The sequence below is a fragment of the Haemorhous mexicanus genome, chromosome 7, assembly GCF_027477595.1.
Source record: "Haemorhous mexicanus isolate bHaeMex1 chromosome 7, bHaeMex1.pri, whole genome shotgun sequence".
NCBI classification, from domain to species: Eukaryota; Metazoa; Chordata; class Aves; order Passeriformes; family Fringillidae; genus Haemorhous; species Haemorhous mexicanus.
The window spans coordinates 13,147,360-13,171,349 of NC_082347.1; the positions used below are offsets into that span (position 1 = coordinate 13,147,360).

The 23,990-nt window shown below is 42.5% G+C and overlaps 1 protein-coding gene across 4 annotated transcripts in view; it reads right to left on the bottom strand.

The window, feature by feature from the left end:
• ARID5B (AT-rich interaction domain 5B) overlaps window positions 1-23,990 on the bottom strand; it is a 117,291-nt gene that overhangs the window by 87,912 nt on the left and 5,389 nt on the right. For all 4 annotated transcript variants that reach the window (XM_059851123.1, XM_059851125.1, XM_059851124.1 and 1 more), the window contains one exon: window positions 15,664-15,889. In XM_059851123.1, coding sequence (XP_059707106.1) covers window positions 15,664-15,889 — 226 coding nt within the window. The remainder of the gene's footprint in view (window positions 1-15,663; window positions 15,890-23,990) is intronic.

The window sequence follows — 23,990 nt, forward strand, 5'->3', positions numbered from 1 at the left end:
ACTATAAAAGTAGTTCACAGCCACTTAAAGCAGTCTGAGTTGCCTTAAGCTAACAGCCCGCCCTTTCACACAGATCCTTGATCAACTGGCTGTAAAGCAGAAAACTGATGAGATTTATAGGTACCTTCAATAAAATGGAGGTGGGGTTGTTTGTTTGTTTAATGACCCATAACATTTCACTCTCATCTAATCATTCTCATCAGTACTCAACTGATGCAGTAATTCCTACAATACCCAGGAAGAACAGAATATGCAAAAGAATAGTTATTGCACAGTAGCCACAGTGCTCATGACGAGCAACTGAACCAACTGCAGGGTGCATTTCTACCAGATGCAAGTGAGATGGGAATTTCTGAGAGATGCCAAGCATTTTGTTCCTGGCCCATGAGCTGCCTCCTCCTGCACCAGCATGAGGACAAGCCTGAGGATGCTAAACACCCCTTGCAATACAAGCCTACAATATCAGAGGTTTGAAAACAGGAAGGGATGGTATCCAGAAAGCAAAATCTGGAAAAGTCACAATTAGTAGGGAAAGGGCAAATAACCAATCTTTCTCACTAAAGCCAGAGTGTGCCACAGCAAAGTCTTCAGTGTGACAATCTCTGGCAGTCAAACAATGACTGAAATAATGCTCTCCCAAACTCCCAACCTTACAGTCAAGTCTAGCAACAGCACTGGAGAAATTGCTCCTTTTGCTGCTCTGTGGATTCCTGACACTGGAAGAACACATCACCAGAGCTCTGCTCCACTGGATCTCCAAGCTCAATGAGAACTACACACTACAGCACTTAGCCAGGAACACAGAATGATAAACCAGGACATTAGCTCTGAGACACCGTGGCAGGAAGGCCTGAACTTCAGAGTGCCTAGCAGTGACTGTCACCTCAACATTTTGATCCTGGAGAGAAAAAATCAACTCTATTATGTGCAACTGCGCTTCTGATACCAGCTATGTAGGTAAACTAATTGAAAAGAAAAGCTTGAAGCCATTCTGAAGACAGATTCTGGCTCAAGTTTTAGCACCAAATGAAAACTGAGGATCCACTCTGGTATAAATTGTGTTCAGGCTATCACACACAAGAGGGTTTCCTGCCTTTGGAGTCAGACTGGCATGGACCTGGAGTCACTTCACCAGGTGAAATGGAATGCTCCTCCAAGGAGCCTTGTTTCCTATTTTGATTTGGGTAACCTGGCTGGTGAACTGGAAATGGACATAGTGGGAAATTCTTACGGAGATTTGGGGCAAAGATCTCAAGGAGGCACACACAGAATTGCTCCACATGCAATGCATTCAGACATGCTCTGAGGGAAAAAGAGCACAATGGAAACTGGATTCCCATTTTTTCTATGACTGCCATCCCATTCTGCCATGTCTTAATAGCTTTCAGGGATGAAGGCAAAGTGCCCTGCCAGCCCCACTGAGCTTAGGGCACTCCTTGCACCACCTGTAACAAGGGCTTGTTTCCTGAGAGCTTGTGCTGCAGCTGGAGGTGCTACAACCATAAGAAGAATAAGTGACAAAGCCACTGTAATAACTAGAGAAAACGGAACCGCAATTTATTTTCCAAGTTTCTACCCACCCAAACAAACATTTGCAAAACTTTTGTGACTTGCCCAACTAAGAACATCTGCTGCTCAAGACGTGTTACAAGACTAAGTAGGAAATCTGCCACATGCCCAGCAAGGTATCAACAATGCTTTCAGTATGTTTTTACACCCTGGACAATATAATTTCCAAGCACTGTTGGCCCAATCTTCCTCTTCATATAAGAACTTTAATTGCATTGTTCTCCTAAAAAGTAGAAAATTAAGTGCTCCCTTAAGAAAACCAGCCATACACTAAGAAGTCTGATATTCTTGGGAAAAAAAGAGAAAATTTAATTTTTTAGCAGAAGACAATGGTCAGACATTAGCATGATCAGAAATCATTACAAGTCCTTCTGGTAACTGCTTTCCTGTTTCACTGTTCATGAAAGTCCTCTGTTTTAGAACACTTAACAAGTGTTCTCAGAGTAAACGTACATAAACCTTTTCCGATTGGTAGACTAACTTGATCTACAAGGTGATGAGGGAAAAAGGGTCTGATAGAGGACAGCAGCCTCTCCTCATCTCTGGTTGTTAAGAATTAGCTCTCTGTGCTTCCCTAAGCCACCAGAAATGGAAAAGAGGTACTGCTTTGGGCAAACACCATATACAACTGGCCAGAGATGAGGGAATCACTTTTCAGGTTTACTTACACAGATTTGCTGATATATCTGATCACAGTCTCTCAAATAGGCAGAGAAACTACTAATAGTTTCTTCTGCAGAGGGTGAAAAATGCCCCTATTCCATCTGTGCAAATATGCTGGGCTCACATTATCAAACACATGAATTCCTGTCCACACACTCTCCATCTCCCCTGCAGACCCTGCCATCAAAACAGCAGGGAAAAAATTGGCCTCATTTCCTGTATATTTCATATAGACCTAAACATTCTTAAGTATGTTGTCAGGGAATATATTTTAAGGCTGCTATGCTCACATCTGATCTCCTACTCCATGCTTTTAAGATATTAAATAGGCTTTACCCAATAAATCAAATGTTTTGTGCCTTAGAATCACATGGTATCTGAAGTCACCAAAGCCTAAATCCTGCACCATTCCCATTCACTATATGCAAGTCAGGGGACCAGGTCAGAAAAAGAAAAGTAAAACATAAGCACGAACCCTCCCTGCAGAGAAGGCTAACAAAAATCCCAGTAGCAAGGCAGAGAAGCTGCCCTTACTGCTGTCTCCAACCATCCTCACCCCTGCTCCTATCCAGCTTTGCACCATCTCTTTCCCACTCCATCACAAGAGCATCAAAGTTGCAAGTCACGGTGGAGTACAACCTTGGCACTCACGTTCTCAGTCTCCCAGGCTGGTCTGAAACCTACAGAAATGAGCACTGACCTCCCAAAACCCAAGTGAGATCATTATCCTAGAGGCTCCTTCCTGTTGAGGGCTCTAATAGCTGGGTAGGAAAAACAAAACAACTTACTCTCCAAGTTTTTCACAAAGGCAGACAGGGCCTGATTTCCCTGCCTCTCATGCTGCTGCAGGGTGTTTCTGAACACCCCAGCAGCAAGCCTAAGCCAGTGCTGCGGCATGGAAGAGTTACCACAAGAAAGAGAAATGCTCTCCCTACCTGAGCTGGAAGGCTCCTCCACAGGAAGAGCAGCACAGGCAATTGAGGGGGCTGAGCACCTCCCAAGGGACAAGCCCACTGCCTTCATTCAAACTGACCAGTCCACCGAAATACCAGGAGCCTCCCACACACCAAACTGCAGCATCTAACCTCTGATGTTCCACAATAGTACAAAGGCAACATATAAAATGCACTCAAGAAACACTGTGGGAAATGCGCCAGCATTTTAAGGAACGTTCCCTTTGGACACAAAGCCTTTTTTAGCCAAACCACTATGATTTTGTTTTAGTGACTCATACGAATGGATTCTGGATTAAGGTTTAAAAATGGGATATTTTCTCTTCTGCTCCTAGGTCCACCTCAAGACATGTGAATGAAAAAATAGCAGTAAGAATATTAGGCTGGACTTACATTCACCAACAGACATTAAATAGGGATCTGCTAAATTTGTAAAGCTAGCTGAAGTTACAAATACATAATTCTGAAAATGCAATTCCTCCTAAAGTCAGGCTGGGCAAGGATCATAAAACTATAAAAAGATACTTTGTCCCTAAAGATTGTAAAAAGCTAATCATTAGCCTTCTGTTATAGTGGTTACCTTTTTATTACATTATTATGATTTTTTTTTTAAATAGATCATTATTCGGATCTATTTTTCCTTGCAGGGACCTGGATCCTTATTTCTACCACACGGGTAACAAAAAAACACCCACTGTCTCCAGGCAAAGACAAAGACACTTGCCAGATTAAAAACAAACTGATGAAGGGTACATAAATTTGTGTTTGACTACTGTTGGGCATCTGGAAAGGCACACATCTTCTTTGGAAAATTTTTCTTCCAGTTTTTCATACAAATGACAGTAAAATATGAACCCAGTAGCAAACCGAGAGAACTAAATTTAAAATGCACTTTCAGACCACTTGCACTTTTTTCTTTTTGACTTCTCTATTCCAAGGGGAGGGGGGAGGAGGGAGCTTGCACCAATGTTTTGAAGTACTGTAAGTTCTTTTGCCTTTTAACAGAAATATGTAAACAAGGTGTATGACTGTAGGGTAATGTTCTAGTCACAAAGCATTCAAGAGCCAGAGTGAAGCTATTTAAAGAATGGAGTATTCAATTCCTGAGGCCAGATGCTAGTATAAATATGAAACTATGTTCACACTGCAGATTAAATTATTTTTAGTTTCTGCGTTTGAACTGCCAAAATTATTTGGGTTAGTTTATTTATTTTTTTTTACTGTACCACAGAACTTACAGGGCTACATTTTTATGTATCTGAACAGAGGATTAAAAACACAAGCATAAAAAGACTTTTTAATCTATTTTCTCTGTGCAAGAAGACTGGAAGTGTATAGTGACAAACACTGTCACAAGTAAGGGTCATTCAGGCAGTAAGAAAACTAAAAATAAATATGGAGCTGAAGCATTTGAGATTCTTGGAATAGATTTTTATAGTAACTTCTCATTTAATTTTTCATCCCACAAAGCTTTTAATTTGGAAATACTCAGTATGAAAGAAAAGTGGAGACTGTGGTTTCAGAATAATTAAAGAGAAAAGCATGTATTAGGATTGCATTATACCCTGTCAACTGGGTTTGCCACAAGAGCTCACATAGATATTTCAAACAATATAAAGTTAAAGTCAGTAGGAATTAACAAAAACAAATAATCAATAATCCCATGACCTTGCCATAGCAAAAACATGGTTGATTTCAAAAGAGAAAGACAATGAAATAAACTGGCAGTGAACAAAGCAAAGTGAGGTTCAGTGACTAACTGGGTGAGGACCTATCACTGATACACCAAAGCCTACACCTACAAAGCCACCAAAGACACCCCTCTTGCTGATGATCACTCCACTGCTGTGGGGTTTTTTTTTTTTTTGATCCTGTAATTATCTTCTCTTTGTTTTATCAGCTGACAAGGATTGAAGGTCCAGGATATACTTCAGGGATGTGATTCATCTACTAATAGAGGGCAACTCTACCAAGACTCAAAAAGTAAAACAGGAACCATGTGGAAGGACATAAATGACCCTTCCCACTGTGAATACCACAAAGGCTCCCCTGGCAGGCCTGGATGTACAACTAGGAGAGGGATGAGCAGAAAGACTGCAGCTTGGGCAGTCAAGAGACTTCCAACACTAAGCAATGTGGAATTACTGAGCAGACTTGCTCTGTACTACACGGAAGGTGTGTATTTTGCCAATGACTTATGGAAGAATGAGGTAACATGGCACAGCTGGCTGGGGGGACGTGCTGGGAGGGAAAGGAGTCCTGCAGCACTGGGCTGTAATCTACCTAATATTGGGATGTGTGAACGACACTAAGTACCTGCAGAGACTGTCACTGCCCCAACTCAGCAAGGCAGAGGACACCAGGCTCAATTACAAACAGGTGACGTGGGACATGCTGAAAGCTGAACGTGCTCTTGAATATCCCGTCAGGTTCAGCCCCAGCTCCTAATTAACTGTTCTTATCGGGTATGGATCTGGTATCATAACAATGAAGCCTCCTTTTGGAGGACAGGCTGAGGATGCCAGCCTCCCCTGGGTATTTACAACAGACTTTTAAAATGCACTAGACTGCACTTTAAAGAAACTGGGGGGGACGAGAACATCTGGGCTTTGGTTGTTTCATTTCTCAGTAATAAAAAGTGAAAAAAATGAAGCAGCTGTGGATAAAATGTTCAGGAACACAGCAGCAACTTTGTCATCCTCTACCTATATTCACCAGCTTCAATCACAGGAGCAGAATGGGATGTGGGGGAACTTGGAGGAGGACGAGAGTAAATGTTTCTTACCTTTTTCTTAAATATTCATTATAGGATCCTTGAATTGTGTGGGGATCTATTCCACTCATGACACACATGCATAACTCCCCTTGGCACTAACGGGAATGACGAACGTGTTGTGAGAGGAGAATTGCCCCCTAAAACTGCAGGAGTGTGAACAAGGTTGTAAATATATCTCAAGGTTCTGGTAACATTAGAAACCAGCCTAGCAAATTTCTCATGGTTTATTATGATATCACCAAATCCCCTCCATGTATTTATAGCCTTGTAATTCACAATTATTCTGGGTCCATAAATGTTTTTGGCATCTGAATGTAGAACTGATACTATTATTTCACATATTATGGTACTGTCCGTGAATGCTAAATTTATTCCAGCACAGACTCCTGGAGTTCATTCATCAGATATTTTATGCTACTGTTCTTTTAATGATTCATTTATCCCTAGTAATATTTGTATTCTGAAGTGTGGCGTCTCCAGCCGACAGCACAATTCAGCTCTGCTGAATTATCTTTTTCTTTCACAGCATAACAAAGTAGAGCACAGTCAAATTGAAGATGGCCTTTAGTACACTGTCAGAACAATACTGCTTACCAAGCATATCCAGACACATTTCTCAAACCACACGTAATGCTCTGGCTGCCAACACGCTCATAAAGTCATTAACCGACATCTTAAAATGAGGGTGTGAAACATATATTTAAATGTTTAGGAAAATCAAATGTGGGCTCTCCTGGAAGCTTATTTTGAATTTCAGCTTCTACATATATCAGCTATGCAGCAGTGCACGGACGTAAAAATTCACCTTGATTTTTCACAAGCTGCTAAAATATACTCCTGCTAAAATCATACACATTACCCATCGCTAACAAAAGCCTCTTTATGCCATTAACTATTTGCCCTTCACAATGTTACAGAGCAAGATAGACCCAAGCTGAAGGTTTTCAGTGCTGAGGACTCATTTTTACAAGCAAATTATTATTAGCATTAAAATTAAGGAGGAACTTATTTTACATGTACAGATTCTACTAAATGAAGTAAATAAAGGTTATGCCACAAGGTTCTGTAATACAAAACTTGCCCAGTAAGTTACAATTCATGCTGTTTTAATTTTTAAATATATGCATCACCCACTCCCACAAACCACACTCCAATTTATACACACAGGTTTAACTGTTCCCTTCCCAAACACCCGCATTATCATTGCTCTCATCACACAAAGATCACCAAGCCAGCAAAGACAAGCAGGACCCATTAACCAAAAGGGATGAAACTGTCAGAATTGATTTCAAGACTATTAAAACTCAGTCAACAAGGCAAAGCTGCCAGAACCACAGTCTTCTCCTGTGTACCTGCAGAGACCCTCTTGGTGCTCACAAAGGCGATACACAGTGCTGGAGGAGATCCCTGGGCTTGGAAGGCACATTTGTTACTGTCTACTCAGCTGCTGTAGCAAAGTCCCTTCCCACAGTCTTGTCCAACAGCTTCCTTTTCTTTCTAGTGTTCCCACCTCCCACTTTCCCTTGCTTGCCCAAGCAAAGGTCCACCTTTCCAAGCTGAGGAGCCATCACTTGCTGTTGCTGAGATCTCCATAAATGTTGACATGGCCATTCACTGACAGCTTTTACTCCTGTGTGTCTCTGATCTATCAAAGGATTTCTCAAAAAGAAGAGAAAAGGAATAAAAAGCAAATCTCCACCTTCAAGTTCAGATGCACAAAGGATGCTCTCTGACAACCTCTGATGACACAAGACAGGTCATCTCTAAGATGAATATTGGACCTCGGAGAGAAAGTACTGGCCTTGCTACAACAACACAGTCAGAACCAAACTAGGAGACTTAGGAAAACAGATAATGAGAAACCAGACATGTCATACTGTGCCTATAAACAAAGGGCCAGCTGCCTTTCTGGGCATGGGAGCAATAAAGAGCAACTCAAGAAGGCATGGAAGGGAGCTGGTGAATAAATTTGTTCTGGCTTTTCTCCTTTTCCCAACATGGGAAATGACACCCAGATCTGCCCATGGTATCAACAGCACCCACAGAAGAGCCTGAGCATCTCAGCGCAGCCATACAGGTAACAGGCAAGCATGATTCATGGGCTGGTATGAAGACAGCTCTGACTTGATTAACGGAGCACTTGGAGTCAAAGATGGTGCAGGACTCCAATCCTGGGCTCCAGCAGCACAGAATTACAGCACAGGAAAGCAGCCAGGCAGGAAAAAGAGGATGTCCTTGGGGCCCACCCAACTATACCACAACATTACATAGGTGTTGGGTTTACAGATCTCAGTACTCAGCGAATTTCTGGCTGGCTGTGTGGAAAGGATATAATGCAGGAAAAAGGCATCAGTGATCTATGAGGGATCACCACATCTAACCAGCAACCATGGAACACAGAAGAGACCACTGATCACCTCCCTCCATGGTGCTGGGCAAGGGAAGTGCAGCAACACAAAACAACAGATGTCCCAAACTGGGTCCCCGTGGGACCCAAACACAATATGGGCAAGAATGGAAGGTAGAGGGAAGGCTGGGGAGTAAAACAGCACCCTCTAAACCAATGATAAAAAAAACAAAACAAAACAAAACAAAACAGCAAAAAAAACCCAACCAAAAAAAGCATACACTGAGATAAAGTGAGATTCGGAGCACAGCAGCACTGCACCAGGACACACACGTTTCCAGTTACTGGAACAAAAACCCATGGTCAGTAAGAATTAAATGCAAGATCCAACAGTGACTAGAAGGGAAAAAATCCTGGAGAGCAGACACATGTGGGTTATTACACAGCCTGGCAAGGTCAATCCTGGTGCTAAAACCAGACAAAAATAAAAAAAGCCATCAAACATTTTTAAAGGGACACTGTCCCACACAGGCTGCTTTGACACTGTCTGTGAATGGTCCTTATTTTTTTTATCTACTTATTTTGTAATTATGTAGGCTATCCTGTTCCAGCCAGAGACTGCAACAAAACTCTTACTGATGGTGCAAACTGCTGCAACTTTGACTTTAAGAGAACGTGGGGCAGTTCTCTAGCTTCAAAGGCTGGAGAGTAAAATTTAACTCTTCCTCCTCTTGGTTTGCAGCAGTGATTCCTTCTCTGATGTTTCTGAATAGACCAGAAGTGCAACTGCAAATGGCTGAGCTCTACATGAACGGCAAAGTGCCCTGTCATAATTGAAAATGCTGACACAGTGACAGTGGCTATCAGCACAATTCTGATAATCATGTTAGCTTGTTCCTGCTGCAGGAACAGGGTGGATGGTAAACAGCCACTGTGAGTTAGGGGCTACCAGGAGGGAAGTGACCTGGGATTTTGTTTTCATCTCCTGGCATATCTTCCACATTTCAAAGAACAAAATACTTACATCCTCAGTTTCCAAGTGTGATGCTCTCACCCCATTTTTATAAAAGCTGAAAGGTAGGTCAAAGCTTGATAAGAAATCCAAAACTCTTTGATAAGGCATGCTTGAAGTTGAGGTATGCGGTGTTAAAACTCCTTTCAAGAATCACAAGTAGGTGAGGCTCAACACAACCCAGTGGTGAAAGGCTTCCATTGTCAGTGCATATTAAAATGTTTTCAACCTCACCCTCATATGCTTCCTTTGCAATGAAGTAGGCTCTCCGCAGGGTAAGGAAGAAAATAACAACACTTAAAATATCCCAGCACTACTCAGGCAAACAGGTGGCTGAAAGGAGAGACAACCTTTGAAGGACCCCAACAACCTCCTGCCAGGGAGGTAGAGGAAGGTGCAGAGGAGAGAAGCAGTGGCTCAAGAGAGAGGGGCAACTGAGGAGGGAGAGCCTCAAAATGCTACCGAAGATAGGGTCTTCTCCAGGACTGAAATACTGGAAGTACACTGGACTTAACAACTGCATCACCTTTCAGCACCTAAACGGCAGCCAACAACTGAAGCCAACGAGTATTTGTTAAACTAACTGGTTGACCAGTAATAAAACAAATATTTATCTCTGTCTGCTCAGCACCTCAGGTTATCTCTGACCCTAAACATGTTAACACCAAAGGTAAGCAGTAATAAAGCCAAAAGAAGGTGTTGAACCAAATGAAGCCTTCTTGCTTCACACCCTCTCTGAACAGTCACCCCAACAGAGCTTCCTGCTCCGCAGCCTGCTGGTGTTCTTGTCCTGCTGCAGTAGTGCTGGCATGTGCTATAAGCTGCACAAACACAGAAGAAAAAGCCAGGCCACAGCCTCTTTTTTCCCAAGGGAGTCGTCCTTCTCTATTCAGGCTCCATGGAGCACAACAGACGAGTCATGTAATAGCTTCATCTATGGCAAAAGAACTGTATCAATTGGGCTGGGTAAAATGAGTTAGAGAGGTCACTCCGACCCACAAGACAAAAAACAGCATACGGTGCACAAGGGTAGAGAGAGGAAAATGGGATAATGGGACACTTACAGGAACTTTATCAAGATCAGAATGGCATTCAACTAGGGCAATGAGGACAGGAAGGCACAAGAAGAGGCAAAGAGCGCAGACAGAGAAGAGTGGGAGGGGAAGAGAGGCATGATTTAGGCACAAAGTATGCAGAGTGGCTGTACTCTAAATAACTAATGATTAGTTGGTCAGAAAATTATTGCATAACATTAAGCCAGGTGAGCCTGAACTGAGCAGCACGCGACAAACAATGAAAAAGAAGAGTCAGCATCAGATCAGAAGTCACCACAAGTGTCTGAACATGCTACAGCTGCAGATTATCAGTTTTGATAATGGCACAGTTTGACTACATTATAACTTGATAGTCTTCATCTGGTGAAGTCACATCTGCTGGAAGGCCACTGGCAAGAGAAATTGGAAGGGCGATGTAACCGCCCAGTGCCCACTGGGGCTGGTAACTGTGTGGTTGGCACCTTCCAGAAAGACAGCTCATCCCTGCTCTGCCTATCCTTTCAAACTCACTGCAATCTGCTGGGGATTGGCCAATTTGAGTGGCAACACAAGGTCCAGCAAGGAACTGCAATCTTCCAAGTGAAGATAGGCAAATTATGAGACTGGTAAAGATGAGAAATTGAGAGGGTGACCCAGTCCTGCAGCACCCAGCTCTGCCCAGCAAGCTCCTCCGAAGAGTTCAAAGGAACCACTTTATGAGAAGTAGGAAACAACTGCTGGAAAACCACCTACGGACGAGGAAAGTGTGACTGCTAGAATATACACCTCAGCTAGGAGCAGTAGTTGATTTCCCTGGGTTTCACAGGGAACAAAGATCCCGATTTTATACCCTCAAATGCATGACTGTGGGGAATGAAAGACAGGACAGGACTGATTGATAAATTTTCTTTGGGTTTCCCCTTGCTGGACCTGAAAAAACAAGAAGTAAGTGCAGCAAAACCCCTTCCGTTCACCAGAACTTGCCCATCCCATTACTAACGCTGCCAGTGCAGGAATCTTAACTGCCCATTTTGGCATGATACTCACAGAGGATGGATAAAAAGACTGGCAATGCCAGCTTGGGGACCAAACCCAGACCAGTGTCGTGACAGAGCCAGAGGGTTGCAGACTGCTCAGCTGTGGCAGCAGCTCCCACCTCCCTGGCCCAGCATAGGTGGCCATTTGTTCCATGGCTAAACCCAGGCAGCTCTGAAGCCCAGCCTAACCCAAAGCAGCAGAGACAGCGAGCACTAAATTCAGTCATTTTTCCCTCAGTCTCTTCTCTCAATTTCAGCTCTGACTCCTCTATCTTTTATTTCTTTTTCTAAAGACACATTTAGAGATGAAACCATTCATAACTGCCTATCCACAGACAGTTTGTGGCAGCATAATTGACAATGAGTCTGCTGCAAAAATGAAAATGCTGTTTTAATAACCTTGGCCTAAAATACATTCTGTTGTATGCCTCAAAGGGTTTCAATAAAAAGTCAACCTGTAGAGACATATTTTCTTGGCTTAAACAACAATCCAAAGCATATAAATGTAGTCCAACTATAATGACATATTTATAGGCCAATAAAGCTTACACTGCAGCTTTCATACTTCACTTAAAGGAAGTCTGTAAGAAGCAATGTTATATAAAATAATTTGAATTTTTTTTGAACTATAGCCCAAGGAATACAAATATGCAACTTTGCCATATTTAACCGATAGTGTTTACATTGCTTAGTTGTTAAACATTTTGTAAAATGAAATAATTCCTCATTGGGTGACTTCCCACTGGTTTACCAAATATGGATATACAAGTCCATTTATTACAAAGAAAAATTCCCTAAATAATTCTAAAGACAAAAATAAATAACTAGCGGCCTCCGTAGTGAATGATTTTATCAGACCAATTCTTCTGGAAAAACAGGTTCTTATGTTCATTATGAATAATACATTCCTGAGCAACTCTATTTTTATATGCTGCATTGTTGTTGCTCTTTATTTTTCCTCAACATTTGAAAGAAATATTCAGAAAGCTATAAATAGTCTTAAGACATAAACTGCTAGCATTCAGTATTGACATATTTGTAGAAACGGACAGAATGTATAACATAAATATCTCAACAGGCAGAAAGAAATAATTCTTAAAAATCATTTTTCAGGCTGAAATCTTGAAGCTCACACAAAAAAATGCTATTGCACAATCTTTTATTTAATACAGTCCTAAGGAAAAGTTCTGCATAATTCACTAGTGATAAAAACAACAGTATTTTACAGGAAAAAAACCCAACCCAACAGTTTCTGCAGAAAAGAACGGCAAAGAAAAAAGAAAGAAGAAAAAATAAAAAAGAGGGGAAAGAGGGGGAAGAGAACAAAAGAGAAGAAAGAGAGAACAAAAAAAGGAGACAGAACTACCTTGTTTGAATTAGGGTTGACTTTCAGTTTAAGTTCATGGTTTCTACAGGTTGTGGATTAACCAGGTCTTGCCTTAGTTTTGGCTAAGCAAGTGCCACTGAACACATGGCACAAGGTGCACACTGCTCACACAAGGCCTCACTTTGCTTGGTTGTTGTTTGAAGCTGCTCTCCTCCCATAGGAAAAGTGTTTAATTATGTTTGCACAGTGACACTTCTCTGGTTCTGTAGCAGCCATGTTTTCATTTCATCCAGGTATTTCACTCCTCAGCACTCCTGGATAATGTGTGAAAATTGATTTTGTTTCTTCTGTAAAGCTTTTTGAGCTCTTTGCTAGGGATATAATTTCCTATTACCTTCTAGAGCTTGATTCAAAAACATCTAGTAGGAAAAGCTACAGGATCTACTCACTTTTACAGGATTTTTCTGTAATGGAAACATGCCATTTCATAGGAAAAAAAGGGATCCAGGAGATCATGCTGTTTATCTAGGCCTTTTCAACACCTGGTTCAGCAACTTCCTCACCTACAGCCAGGGTTAAACACCAGCATCAAGTGAGGGACCTTTGTGTGACAGTGCACTGTGCTCCTTTTACAGTATACAACTCTATTTTAAGAGGAAAGACTACCCCATCCCATTGTGCTGGGGACCTACTGCAGAAGTGATTGCTAACAAATCTTCTGATCACTGCAGCTGAGCGCTGCTCTGTTGGCAAGACTGTGAGTATTGGAAAAGGTCTGTGGGCACACGTCCTAACAAGCAGAAAAGCTGGCCTTTGACAGCACAGAGAGCAGCTCAAACACCTCAGACACCCCACATCATGCCTTTGCCTCCAGCTAGGGACATGACAACTCCCAGAGCAATGTCAACCAGGAGCAACCACTCAGAACAAGAGAAGTAAATCCTCTTCGTCTTGTGGGCACTGAACGCCACACATGAGACAAACACCTGAGCCCATGGCTACCTACAGGACACCAACTAGGGCTGCTCCACCAGCTTCAAAGATCACCACTGTTCTGATTTTTGTGTCAGATCCAAGAAACAAAACAGGATTAAATTCTTGGCTCTTTCAAATGGTAAAAAAGTAATCTCAATACTAGATTTAGGAAATTTCTTTGATTCCCTTAATAGGCTGGATCAATTTTCTATATCAATGTATCTAGTCAGCTGCAGGTCTTTGTGAACCCTTGGTTTCACTCCTGTCAACCAGTCATTATGAAGATAAAGGCAATCATAACCAAACATTAGTCAAAATTCCCTTTTCTACAGGAAAAAAAAAAACAAAACCACAACGCAACAATAAAGCCAGAGCCACCAACTGAAAATGAGCAACATCAGAATGTGGGGTTATCAAAATTATACCATATAGTTTGCATTCCATGAGCGTTTTCAGTATAACCCCTACTTTGAAAGGCTTAACATGCAACTATAAGACTTGGGCTTAAAGATAATTTTCTCTGGCTCCTAGGGTAGATAATAGCAATTTCATAACTTACCACAAGGAGTTTTTTGTTTGTTGAAAACAAAAACAAGAAAACATTAGCACACAAAAGTTCTGTCTGAAAAACATTAAGATTCTTCTGACACAACAAACAAATGCAAATAAATGTACTGCATAAAGATACCAGGGCAATAGCAGAGAAAATTACTGCATGTAATTATGAACTAGAAGAAACCACAGAGAAAAGCAAAGAGAGAAAGAATTGCATGGCTTATTTTTTTCCCTGGACATGCAATGAAAAACAAGATCAACTTCTAATTGTACTTTAATCTCCCAACCTACACAGCTATGGTAACATGTGAAATTGACGAAATCATTTCACCATTTGATAAGATCAGAAAAATGAGATGCATAAGATAAATCTTCCAAGACAGATCTTCAGCTTCATGGAACTTGGCCTCGACGCCAACCTAGTCCGACACTATAAAACAGAACTTGGCCCTGCACTCCTGTTCACATAGATACAAAAGCACGTCCTCAAATGCATCAAGCTTGGCTCTTACTTTCTTACCTTTTCACGCATTATGGCCTAAACTTGATGCTTTTCAAACACTGAACATTTATTAGAAACTTGGCAGAAGAGAGAAATGTCCCTGGTATCCACTTCAAAGTGCCATCTCTGACAGCTGTTACACATCCAAGGTCCTAATACCACAAACAGGCATGTCTACCAAGAGGAGACTGATCTCCCTTGGACCTGGGAACCCACCACAGGTATGTGAGTGCCTGTGCAACAAAGCAGTCCTACAGCTGCAAGCCTGTCAGCAACCACCCAAAGTAGCAGAGCTACCAACTCCCTTTCTGAAAACAGACAGGGGAAGAAAGCACAGGTCTGTGTGTGGAGACAACAGTGGGGTGCTTGCAGAGCCCTGCAGCAACACAAAGCTGAGAAGGAAACACCACAGAAGGGACACATCCCTACTGAACGTGACACAGAGCCGACCATACAGAGTCAGGGCAAGCACCAGGAGCACCTATGAGCTCCTGGAAGATGGGACATGAGAAGTGAAAGGCCTTTGCTTAACCCTGCCTGACACAGGAGGCCCCAGGAAGGCATGTCAGCCTCCTCTCCCCACAGTGTACAGCTCTGACCTCATCCCCCAGCCTGCAGAGCCCCAGGGAGAGCCTGTGACAATTATTTGTATGCACATCTGCAGGGTTTGAGGCGCAGTGCTCGGGGCCATACAGACAGGTATCACAGTGTTACCCCACACCAGTCTGCTAGGAGCTTGAGATGAGCTCACTACCACCACTCATCCCACACAGGTATCTCATCGCCACACCTGTGCCCCAGGCTCAGACATACCTTGGGAATCTGCAATGGCATGGCAGGATCAGGCTCATCTGTTTACAAAAGACACTCTCCCACAGGCCCCTTCCCACAAGAGAAAGTAAGGGATACTCACCAAGGTCAGCCTTTTCCTTCAGAATATCTTTGAAGTTCAAGCCACTGTTCAGTGTGGATTGTCTGTATCTTGTCAAGGCCTCTTTCTGCCCATTCTTCCCCACATCCATGGGCTGGACCGGCTCAGCCCGGAAACCACACTTCCACTTGGAGAAATCGGACTGTGCCCATTTTGCCAAGTCCTCAAGCTTCACAGTAACTTTTTCTGAAACAGCAATAACTTCATCCTGCAAGAAGTGATCAGATGAGAATACAACATGTCACTCTGGGCTCCCCGATGACTGAGAAACCAGTAATATCATCCTGCACTGACTCCTGCCAAAGCCTATCTTGCTGCAGGCTGAGTAATTTTTCTGTATCACAGAATAGCTAGTGCTTAATTTATTCCTCTTGCCACCTAAGTGGAAATATAAGTTGTTTACTTGAAGCAAATATACACCATCTAAAGACATTTTCTAGGACCAGGGCAATGATCCTAAAAGGCACTTGAAATGCAGGTTGCCAAATCGCATTCTGTATAACGCAAAGCCTTGAGGGAAAGTTTGCTTTTTAGGTGCAATTAGCTGCAAATGTAAAAATTCATGGCTGGATGACTAATGGTAATAGTTAGTCCTGAAATAAATGGACTAAGTAAATCTCAGATTCTTGGAACTCTGACTCACCAGAAAATTCCTATGTTTATGGTACATTTTCCCTTGGCTTATACACAAATATTGAATTTAACTTTTGTCCTCAAAATTAAATAAAACTGTGATGTAATCCCAAAAGAAATACTACATAAATGTGCTTCCCACCAAAAGAAACTTGCACATTCTCATGTTTCTTAAAACCTTTTTCAAGATCAGAACTGTAATTTTTTTTCCCCCTTCTAAAACATGCATTCTAAGAAGAGCACTTAAACTTGGTTTAGCCTCCAGAACATACACTCAAATTAAACAGTCCTAATTGCTGGATTTTAACCTTCCAGGAAACAATCAACTCCTCTCGGTCATGATGAATAAGCAGAATATTTTACAGCTGACTCCACTGAGCAAGGGATCAAGAAAGCCTCAAAAAATAAACAAACAAACACACATATCCAGCAAGATACACTCCAGATTTTTTTGTTAAAACAGCAGAAATAATTTATGTTGTAACAAGAGCTGGCTGTACACCACACCTTGCCCACCACACATTTCTAACACTAAATAAGGTTACAGGTTCTTGAAATAAATAAACCAGAATCCAATTTTTCTCTCAAATAAACATAAGTATTTGCAAAGGGGAGAGAAATTCTTTGAGTTATTAAACAAAGGGAAAAGCACGATTGATTCTCTCTGTGTATTTTTTTTGTCCACTGCACACATTCCTCAGGAAATAAAATACTGCTCAATGGAAAAAAAAAAAAAAAAGCTTTATTGTGACAAGTCACATACAATACAATACAAAACCTGAAGTAATTCTAGTAAAAAACCAGATCTGATATTCCACTCTTCCTTATATAATACAAAACTGTTTTATAAGCAGGCACCTTCATTACATTTAGTGCAATAACAAATATTTGGTCAGAAGTGAACAGCATGTTTATATGCTAAGCAAGCTTGTAATAAAATCTTTTCCTTTATCGCTGCACAGCATAAGAGCCTCCACCAAACAACAAACAATAACAGTGATGCTTTAAATCTCTGTTTATGACAAATGTCAATACTTTGTAAACAAGCACCGGGTACTACAAAGTACAATTTCAATGGATGGTTTCACCCAATTTCATTACACCATCCACTTGGAATAAAAAAGCTGTAGTTGCCATGCATTTTATAGCTATTACATGGTGATTATTAAATGTCAGGATGGAAAAAAATATAATACATATATATAAATATCAGCCTGCCTGCAGACAGTCTCAGCAATTTCTGGATGAAGTCCTCTCTCAGGGTGTCGAATACCATCACCAGCTACTACACAATTTCTAATATTCCATACCAGAGAAATCTACTTAGCAGCAGTTAAAAAAAAAAAACAAAAAACCAACAAAAACCTGACTTGGAGATCAGACAAGCTTCTGGTTAAAATATTATTTTCCAAATAGCTCTCATGATCAAATGATTATGATTTCAATTACTAGTTTCTTCATATCCTTTCCAAGAACGGGTATGACTAATTTTGGCTGGCATACAAAGTAAGCCGAGCAGACAATTTATTAACCAAAAGAAAAGTACAATCACTATTACATCATCAATGAATAAACTTGTTTTTGAGAATGCAACCTTCGCACACACGCAGATGATACACAGGAGGAAAAAGAAACTGAATTTTAAAAAACCCAAAAAACAAACAAACAACAACAAAAAAAAAAACACAAAATAAACAAAAATCCCCCCCCACAAAAAAAAAAAAAAAACAATGAAAAAAGCCCTACTGTACCAAGGGTGAAATGATACTGGTGCAGTCTGTCAGGCTGCCATGGAGGGGGAACTGCAGAGGGAGGATCAGAGGACCATTTGGGGAGCTGGGGAAAGCACACCTCAGCCATGAGTTTCCTGTGGCAGCAGCACATCCAGCCATGGGAATTTGGGATGTTCAGCATCCCTACATGGATGTGAGGGGCCAGGAATACAAAGACACAGCAAAAATGCCACTCTCTGCCACCCCTCAGCCCTCTGCAAGGTGCCACCAAGCATCCAAATACAGCCACAGAGTGCAAAGGGGTGCCTAGGACGGCACCAGGGAGCAGCCCAGCACAAATACAAAACACAGGAGTCCACGCTGTCCCTGTGCTGTGACAAGGGCTCTGGGCTAAACCTCCCTCCACAGCTGCTGGCCCCTTGTCAGGGCCACCCAGCCACCTCCACACCAGCCTCGTCCCCAAGGACAGCTGGTCACCCCTGCAGCAGCTACATCCCTAAGGGTGCCAGGCTGGCCCCCAAATCCCTGTCCCCAAGGCACCAGGCTGGCCCCCAAATCCCTGTCCCCAAGGCACCAGGCTGGCCCCCAAATCCCTGTCCTCCCCTGGTACTGCCAGCGATCCCCACAGCGGCACCAGGGAAACGCGGCCTAGTTCACTTTTAGGCGGGAAATGGAAAAGTGACCCGAACCGCCTCAGAGCCTGCCTTGGGTCGCCCTGCCTGTCACACAGCAGGACTGGACAGACCTGCTCCCTTCCCTCACCACTCACTTTTGACCCAGTTCACACAGAATTGTCCACATTCTTCCCAACTCCTCAAACTCTCCTCAAACACTGCAGATCAGCCTGCAGGCCTCCTCTGCCAATGCGGATCTCACCAGTGTGGGACTGCATCTCCAGCGGCACTTCTACCCTGGTGCCTCACCACACAAACACTGAGCAAGGCATGGCAGGCGGCTCCAGCCTCTACTTGGTCACCCATCCAGGCACAGCAGGCAGCTCCAGCCTCTGCTTTCGGAGGAGCCTGAGCCACGGGCAGCTCCAGCGGGGCTGTCTTGCCCACATCTTGGCAGTCTGCTGACACAAGGGGTCATCTGCCCTTGCGCCACAGCACCCAGAGGTCACCCAACTATCTCACCAGCTCTGCAATTCCAACCTGCCTTGCCACGCTTTCACACATTCTTCAGCAACCTTTCCAAGCACTCAGCCCCAAACAGCTGTGGTGTTTGGGGGGTTTTTTAGAGCAGCAGGTGATAAAAGGGTCCTTCTCCTTTTTGGTTAAGCCCCGTGTCACAACAAAAGTTGCTCTGGGACCTGCAGAGCTCTGCCGGCCACAGGAGCTCCTATACCCCTGTGGAATCAATCACTATCTGCTGCCACAGCCCTTCTAGAGAAACCCCTTCAATGAGATGACAAAGGAATACAGATGTTGAAAATATAAAACCCAGGTACACGGTGACACATGACTAACAAACCTTTAGAAGATTAAAGAAATCCGCTGTATAACCTTCATGTCATTCATAATTATATCTCTGTGTAAACATGAAAAACCACCCACGTAGCAAACAGTGCATATACATCACTATCTATACAAAATCAACTCATCATGTATTAGCTATGCTCTGAAGTGATATGTTTATGAGGTCTCCATTGCACAGTTAAGTCTTTAATTACCATTTTTTCCTGCTACAGCAAGAAAAGAAAACAACCAGCAGAGATTTCAACTCTGCTCAGGAATGAGATTTATCCGGTGGACCTGATCAATTGGTCAGTGGCCCAATGGACCAATGGTCTCAGCTATAATGTTGTCTAAATCTCTAAATAAGCACTGACTATAGAAAGAGGCACTTTTTTAGCTGCTTCTATAAAAATGGTTATTGAGTCAGCTTGTAATTTTAGCATGTCTTATAAGACTTCTGAGCACAGTGCAATTCTTTCACCTATCAAGTAGAAAATGGGGAGATGGTTAAGAAAGATGGTGACAGAAGCCCTTCTTAGCCACTTCTGGTTTTTTTAAGACCATACTGGATTTGCATTTCCAGAGAAGTCATCCAGGGAGAAGAGGACAGCATCTTCTCGAGAGCCATTATGCTTAAATATTATGTCACTGTTGTCTAAGCAACCATCACAGCCTCGTGAAAGCACAGAATGCTATATTGCCTGACTCAGCAGATGGCTGAAATGCTTATATTCAGGGAAACAGGTCAGGTAGTTATAATAGCTTAAAGCAGATAATTATTTTTTAGAAGAAATATTAACTCTTACAAGGCAGGGAGTCACAGGGCAGCACAGGGAGGTCATATATCTTGATTGCACACCCACATACGGCACATCACAACGCCTTACCCATTGCCAATAACTAGGAAAGATTTATATTTTAGAGACATTGAGGCAGCCTTAAAAGAATTACAGCAACTGAGATATCTCAAAATTTTGACATGCTGAGACTGTTTTCACTCCAGTACTTCCAGAGGTCATTTAAGGAATTCTGGAGGGCATGAGCAAGTCAAACACCTGCTTGGCTGTCTCCTAACATCAAATATGTGGCCTAGAGAAAAACAGGAGATGTACTGTAAAAACTCTTGCTGATAATTACAGGAGTCACTGCATGTCATTTATCTGATCACTATGATTTGCATTAGAAAACGTCTTCAAGCCTTTTCTGTGAAATCTTTAGCACAGCAGATAGCTGGGGATGCGTATTTTACAACCCAGTACATTGCTGATGAAAATACATTCATCCACAGGAGCAAAAAATACAGTGTGACTCTCACAGACTGCATTCACCAGGGATAACAGAACTGTTATTTCATTTGGGCATAAAGGCCTCCCTTATTCTGGGCTGGTTTTACACCCCATGTATATTTTAGGGTTTTTGCAATTTAAGTGAAAAGGACCTTCCTGTACCATGTGTGTGTAACGCGGCAGTTCTTGACTCAGGAATCCTGTTCCCTGCTCTACACCCCTTGGAGGAGCAGGAGGCCATGCTGCAGACATGCAGAAGGGCAGGAGGGAGCTAGTTGCCATTAAGTACCTCTCCAGTAGGAAGGCTTTTACCTGGATGTTCGAGGGAAGTACCATCAGCTTTGTTTGACAGCACAGTTAAAACAAAAGGTCCTGATCACAGTCTTTAGTCCAGAGCTCTTCTCTGCCGTACAGATCCTACCAGGGCACTGGGACAGCAGAAGAAACCAGGTCATCTCAATTCAGCCCTAACCCACCCACCCAAAGACACTCAGGAACCTGAACCCAGCTCTCCAGAAGCATCTCCTAAAAGCAGCACTTCTTTCAGGGACCATACCCAGCTCTAAAGAGGGAGAGAGCACTTGTACAGGGCTGATTTGCTCTCAGAGACTTACCCTAGAGTAAAATCGTCCTGTCTCCCTACTGCCAGCTGTGGGCTGGGAATATACACAAAAGTTTTTAAGACTGCAGGACCACAAACTAGTTAACTGTGTGGTGGAAAAGGCCTGGCTCTGGGATGTGCCCTGTTCAGCCTCCCTTACAGGGCACATGAAGGACTCTCCTGCCATACACTCCCCTGTTCATCCTCGTATGTATGCTGCAGACCGGGGCACAGCTCTGCCAGGTGGGAATTGCCCCTCCTGTTCCACAGGTGGGATCACTGAATGACAGGGAAGCCCCACACGAGGCTGCAGAGCTTGGCACAGGCAGGGGCAGCTTTCTTTCCCTGACCCTGCTCGGAGTGCCTCATTTGGTGCCATCTCCTCATGCATGCCCTAGCCCAGGGCAGACAGAGGTGTCCCAAAGGATTTGTGGAGCACAACTGACTGCTGGGGTCTGGACCTGCTCCCTGGAGGTGCCTACATACAGGGACCTACAGAGACCACTGCTTTCCACCCATGAACCTATGGGGAGAGCCTAGAGAAGGGAAACATGCATAGATCAGGAATTCGCCTGGCACACCAGAGAATTTTAAAGAGGCCAAGGCAGAACCTTTCATCTGTTAATCCTTTCCTAATTACTTTAAAGGGCTATAACGATCTTGTTAAATTCAGGTGACAGGTATTTCCCCAGCCTAAGCACAGCTGCACAGAGCTGTCTGAAACTCACACTGATGTGTTCATTCCTTCTTCCAGGATCCAAAACCAAGAGAAAAGACCAAGTTAAAAGGACATGGCTGAAGCATGTGAAGTCCTATGGTTTTTGCTTTCCCTTGTATTAGCAAGCAGCATTTTCCTTATGACTCAGTAACTCCAAAGCGTGACATGCAAAATGACCTGGGGCAGAACATCACCATGTCTCTGCAGAATGCTTTCTGGGGTCCTGGTACGTCGGGGCTAGAAGTGGGGTGGAGATGGGGGGCACAGAGGGATGGCTGTGAGCAGTTAGACATGACATTTCTACTGTGAGCCTCCTCCTTTGTGACTGGGGCGTTTTTTTCTCCCTCCTCCCACTCCCAGCCAGAGGTTCAAATTGAATTTATATCTGTCATTGCAGATAGAAGTTCTGACCAAATAGAAAATAGGCTTCAGTCAAAATGTTTTGCCGTCAGATAGCTCACAGATCTCAAAGAGCTGTTTTACTTTAGGCAAGTTGACAAGCAATTCATTCCTAATTTTGCCTACTACAGTTAGAGTAAGAGAAGCTTTCCTCACAGATTACATAATTATATTTTTTCTTAACAAGGAGTACATGGCATTAGCAGGTTTAAATTATGCAAGCTTATTCTTTTGTTGTTTGTTATATTGTGTTCTATTGTGCTGGTAAAACAATATGTGCTTTAATTAGCAAATATCTGTAAATAATTTACTTGCTTTTCATACAGCAGAACAATGGAGCCAATTTTCACATACATCCACTGAGCATGTCTAGGGGATTTCTTGCCAGAACCTTCCATTGTTCAGTATCTGTATCAATCTGCCCATCATTAGCAGCTAACGTTCAACAACCCAGTAAGACATTAAAGTTTTGGCCCCCGGGAGTAGCCCCAAGCCCCCCAAATCCAAGAAAACGCTTCGCAAAGAAAGATTAAAATATCAAGAAAATGAAAACAAACTCTTTTATTATCTATAACCCTGGCACCTTCGCATAGAAACATGGATGCCTGCCAAGCATTAAGGTCATTGGATTAATGCCATAAAATGCCGATGTTCATCTGACCTTCTGACTGCATTTCAGCTACAAATAAAAAGCTCTACTTGATACAACACCATGAATCACACGAGTGTCTAGGCTGTGCAGGGTTAACGCTGGGTGTGAACCCACACTGCACACGCACAAACACACACACGCACACAAAGAAAAAAGCTCTTAAATCAAGAGTGGATGACTGTTCAGAGACTTAAGGCATTGTTATTTTGAATGCGAATGAAAGGGCCAGAACAAGCATTGCAAGAATATTTCAATTATGTATTTCCCAGAACTACATCTCTGAGCAACTAATGCAAATATTGCTCCCATAGCAGTAGAACTTCTTCCCGAATAAAAGCATACGAGAGCTTGAATCAGAACATACTTTCTATATCATTCGCATATTGTTTGAATATTATTAAAAATGCAAAATCTATGTATGCGTTACTCTCCTGAGCAATACAGTAATTATGATTAAGGGACAAGCAGCACAAAAAGAGCCAATTTATCTTACTTGCGCTTAGGAATACTATTGTGTAACTAAGCAACTAAAGACAAAATATAGTCTAATTAATTCACTCCTATGCTTATTTAAAAGACACAATTAGAACATTTTTATTTTCCAGCCTGCACAGTATCTCAACATGCTTGAGGGTGTACCATGTGAGGCCTATTATTCTCCAAAGACAAGAGTTTAATGTTTAGTGCCACTGATCAGACTGGGAACAGCAACTCTGGAAAGCAGTGGGTGTATTTTACAGTCTGAATGCACAGGGAAGGGGAGGGAAAGAAGAAAGGAAATAAAATATAAAGTTGGGTTTGTTTTTTTTTTTTTTTTTAAAGGAATTTGC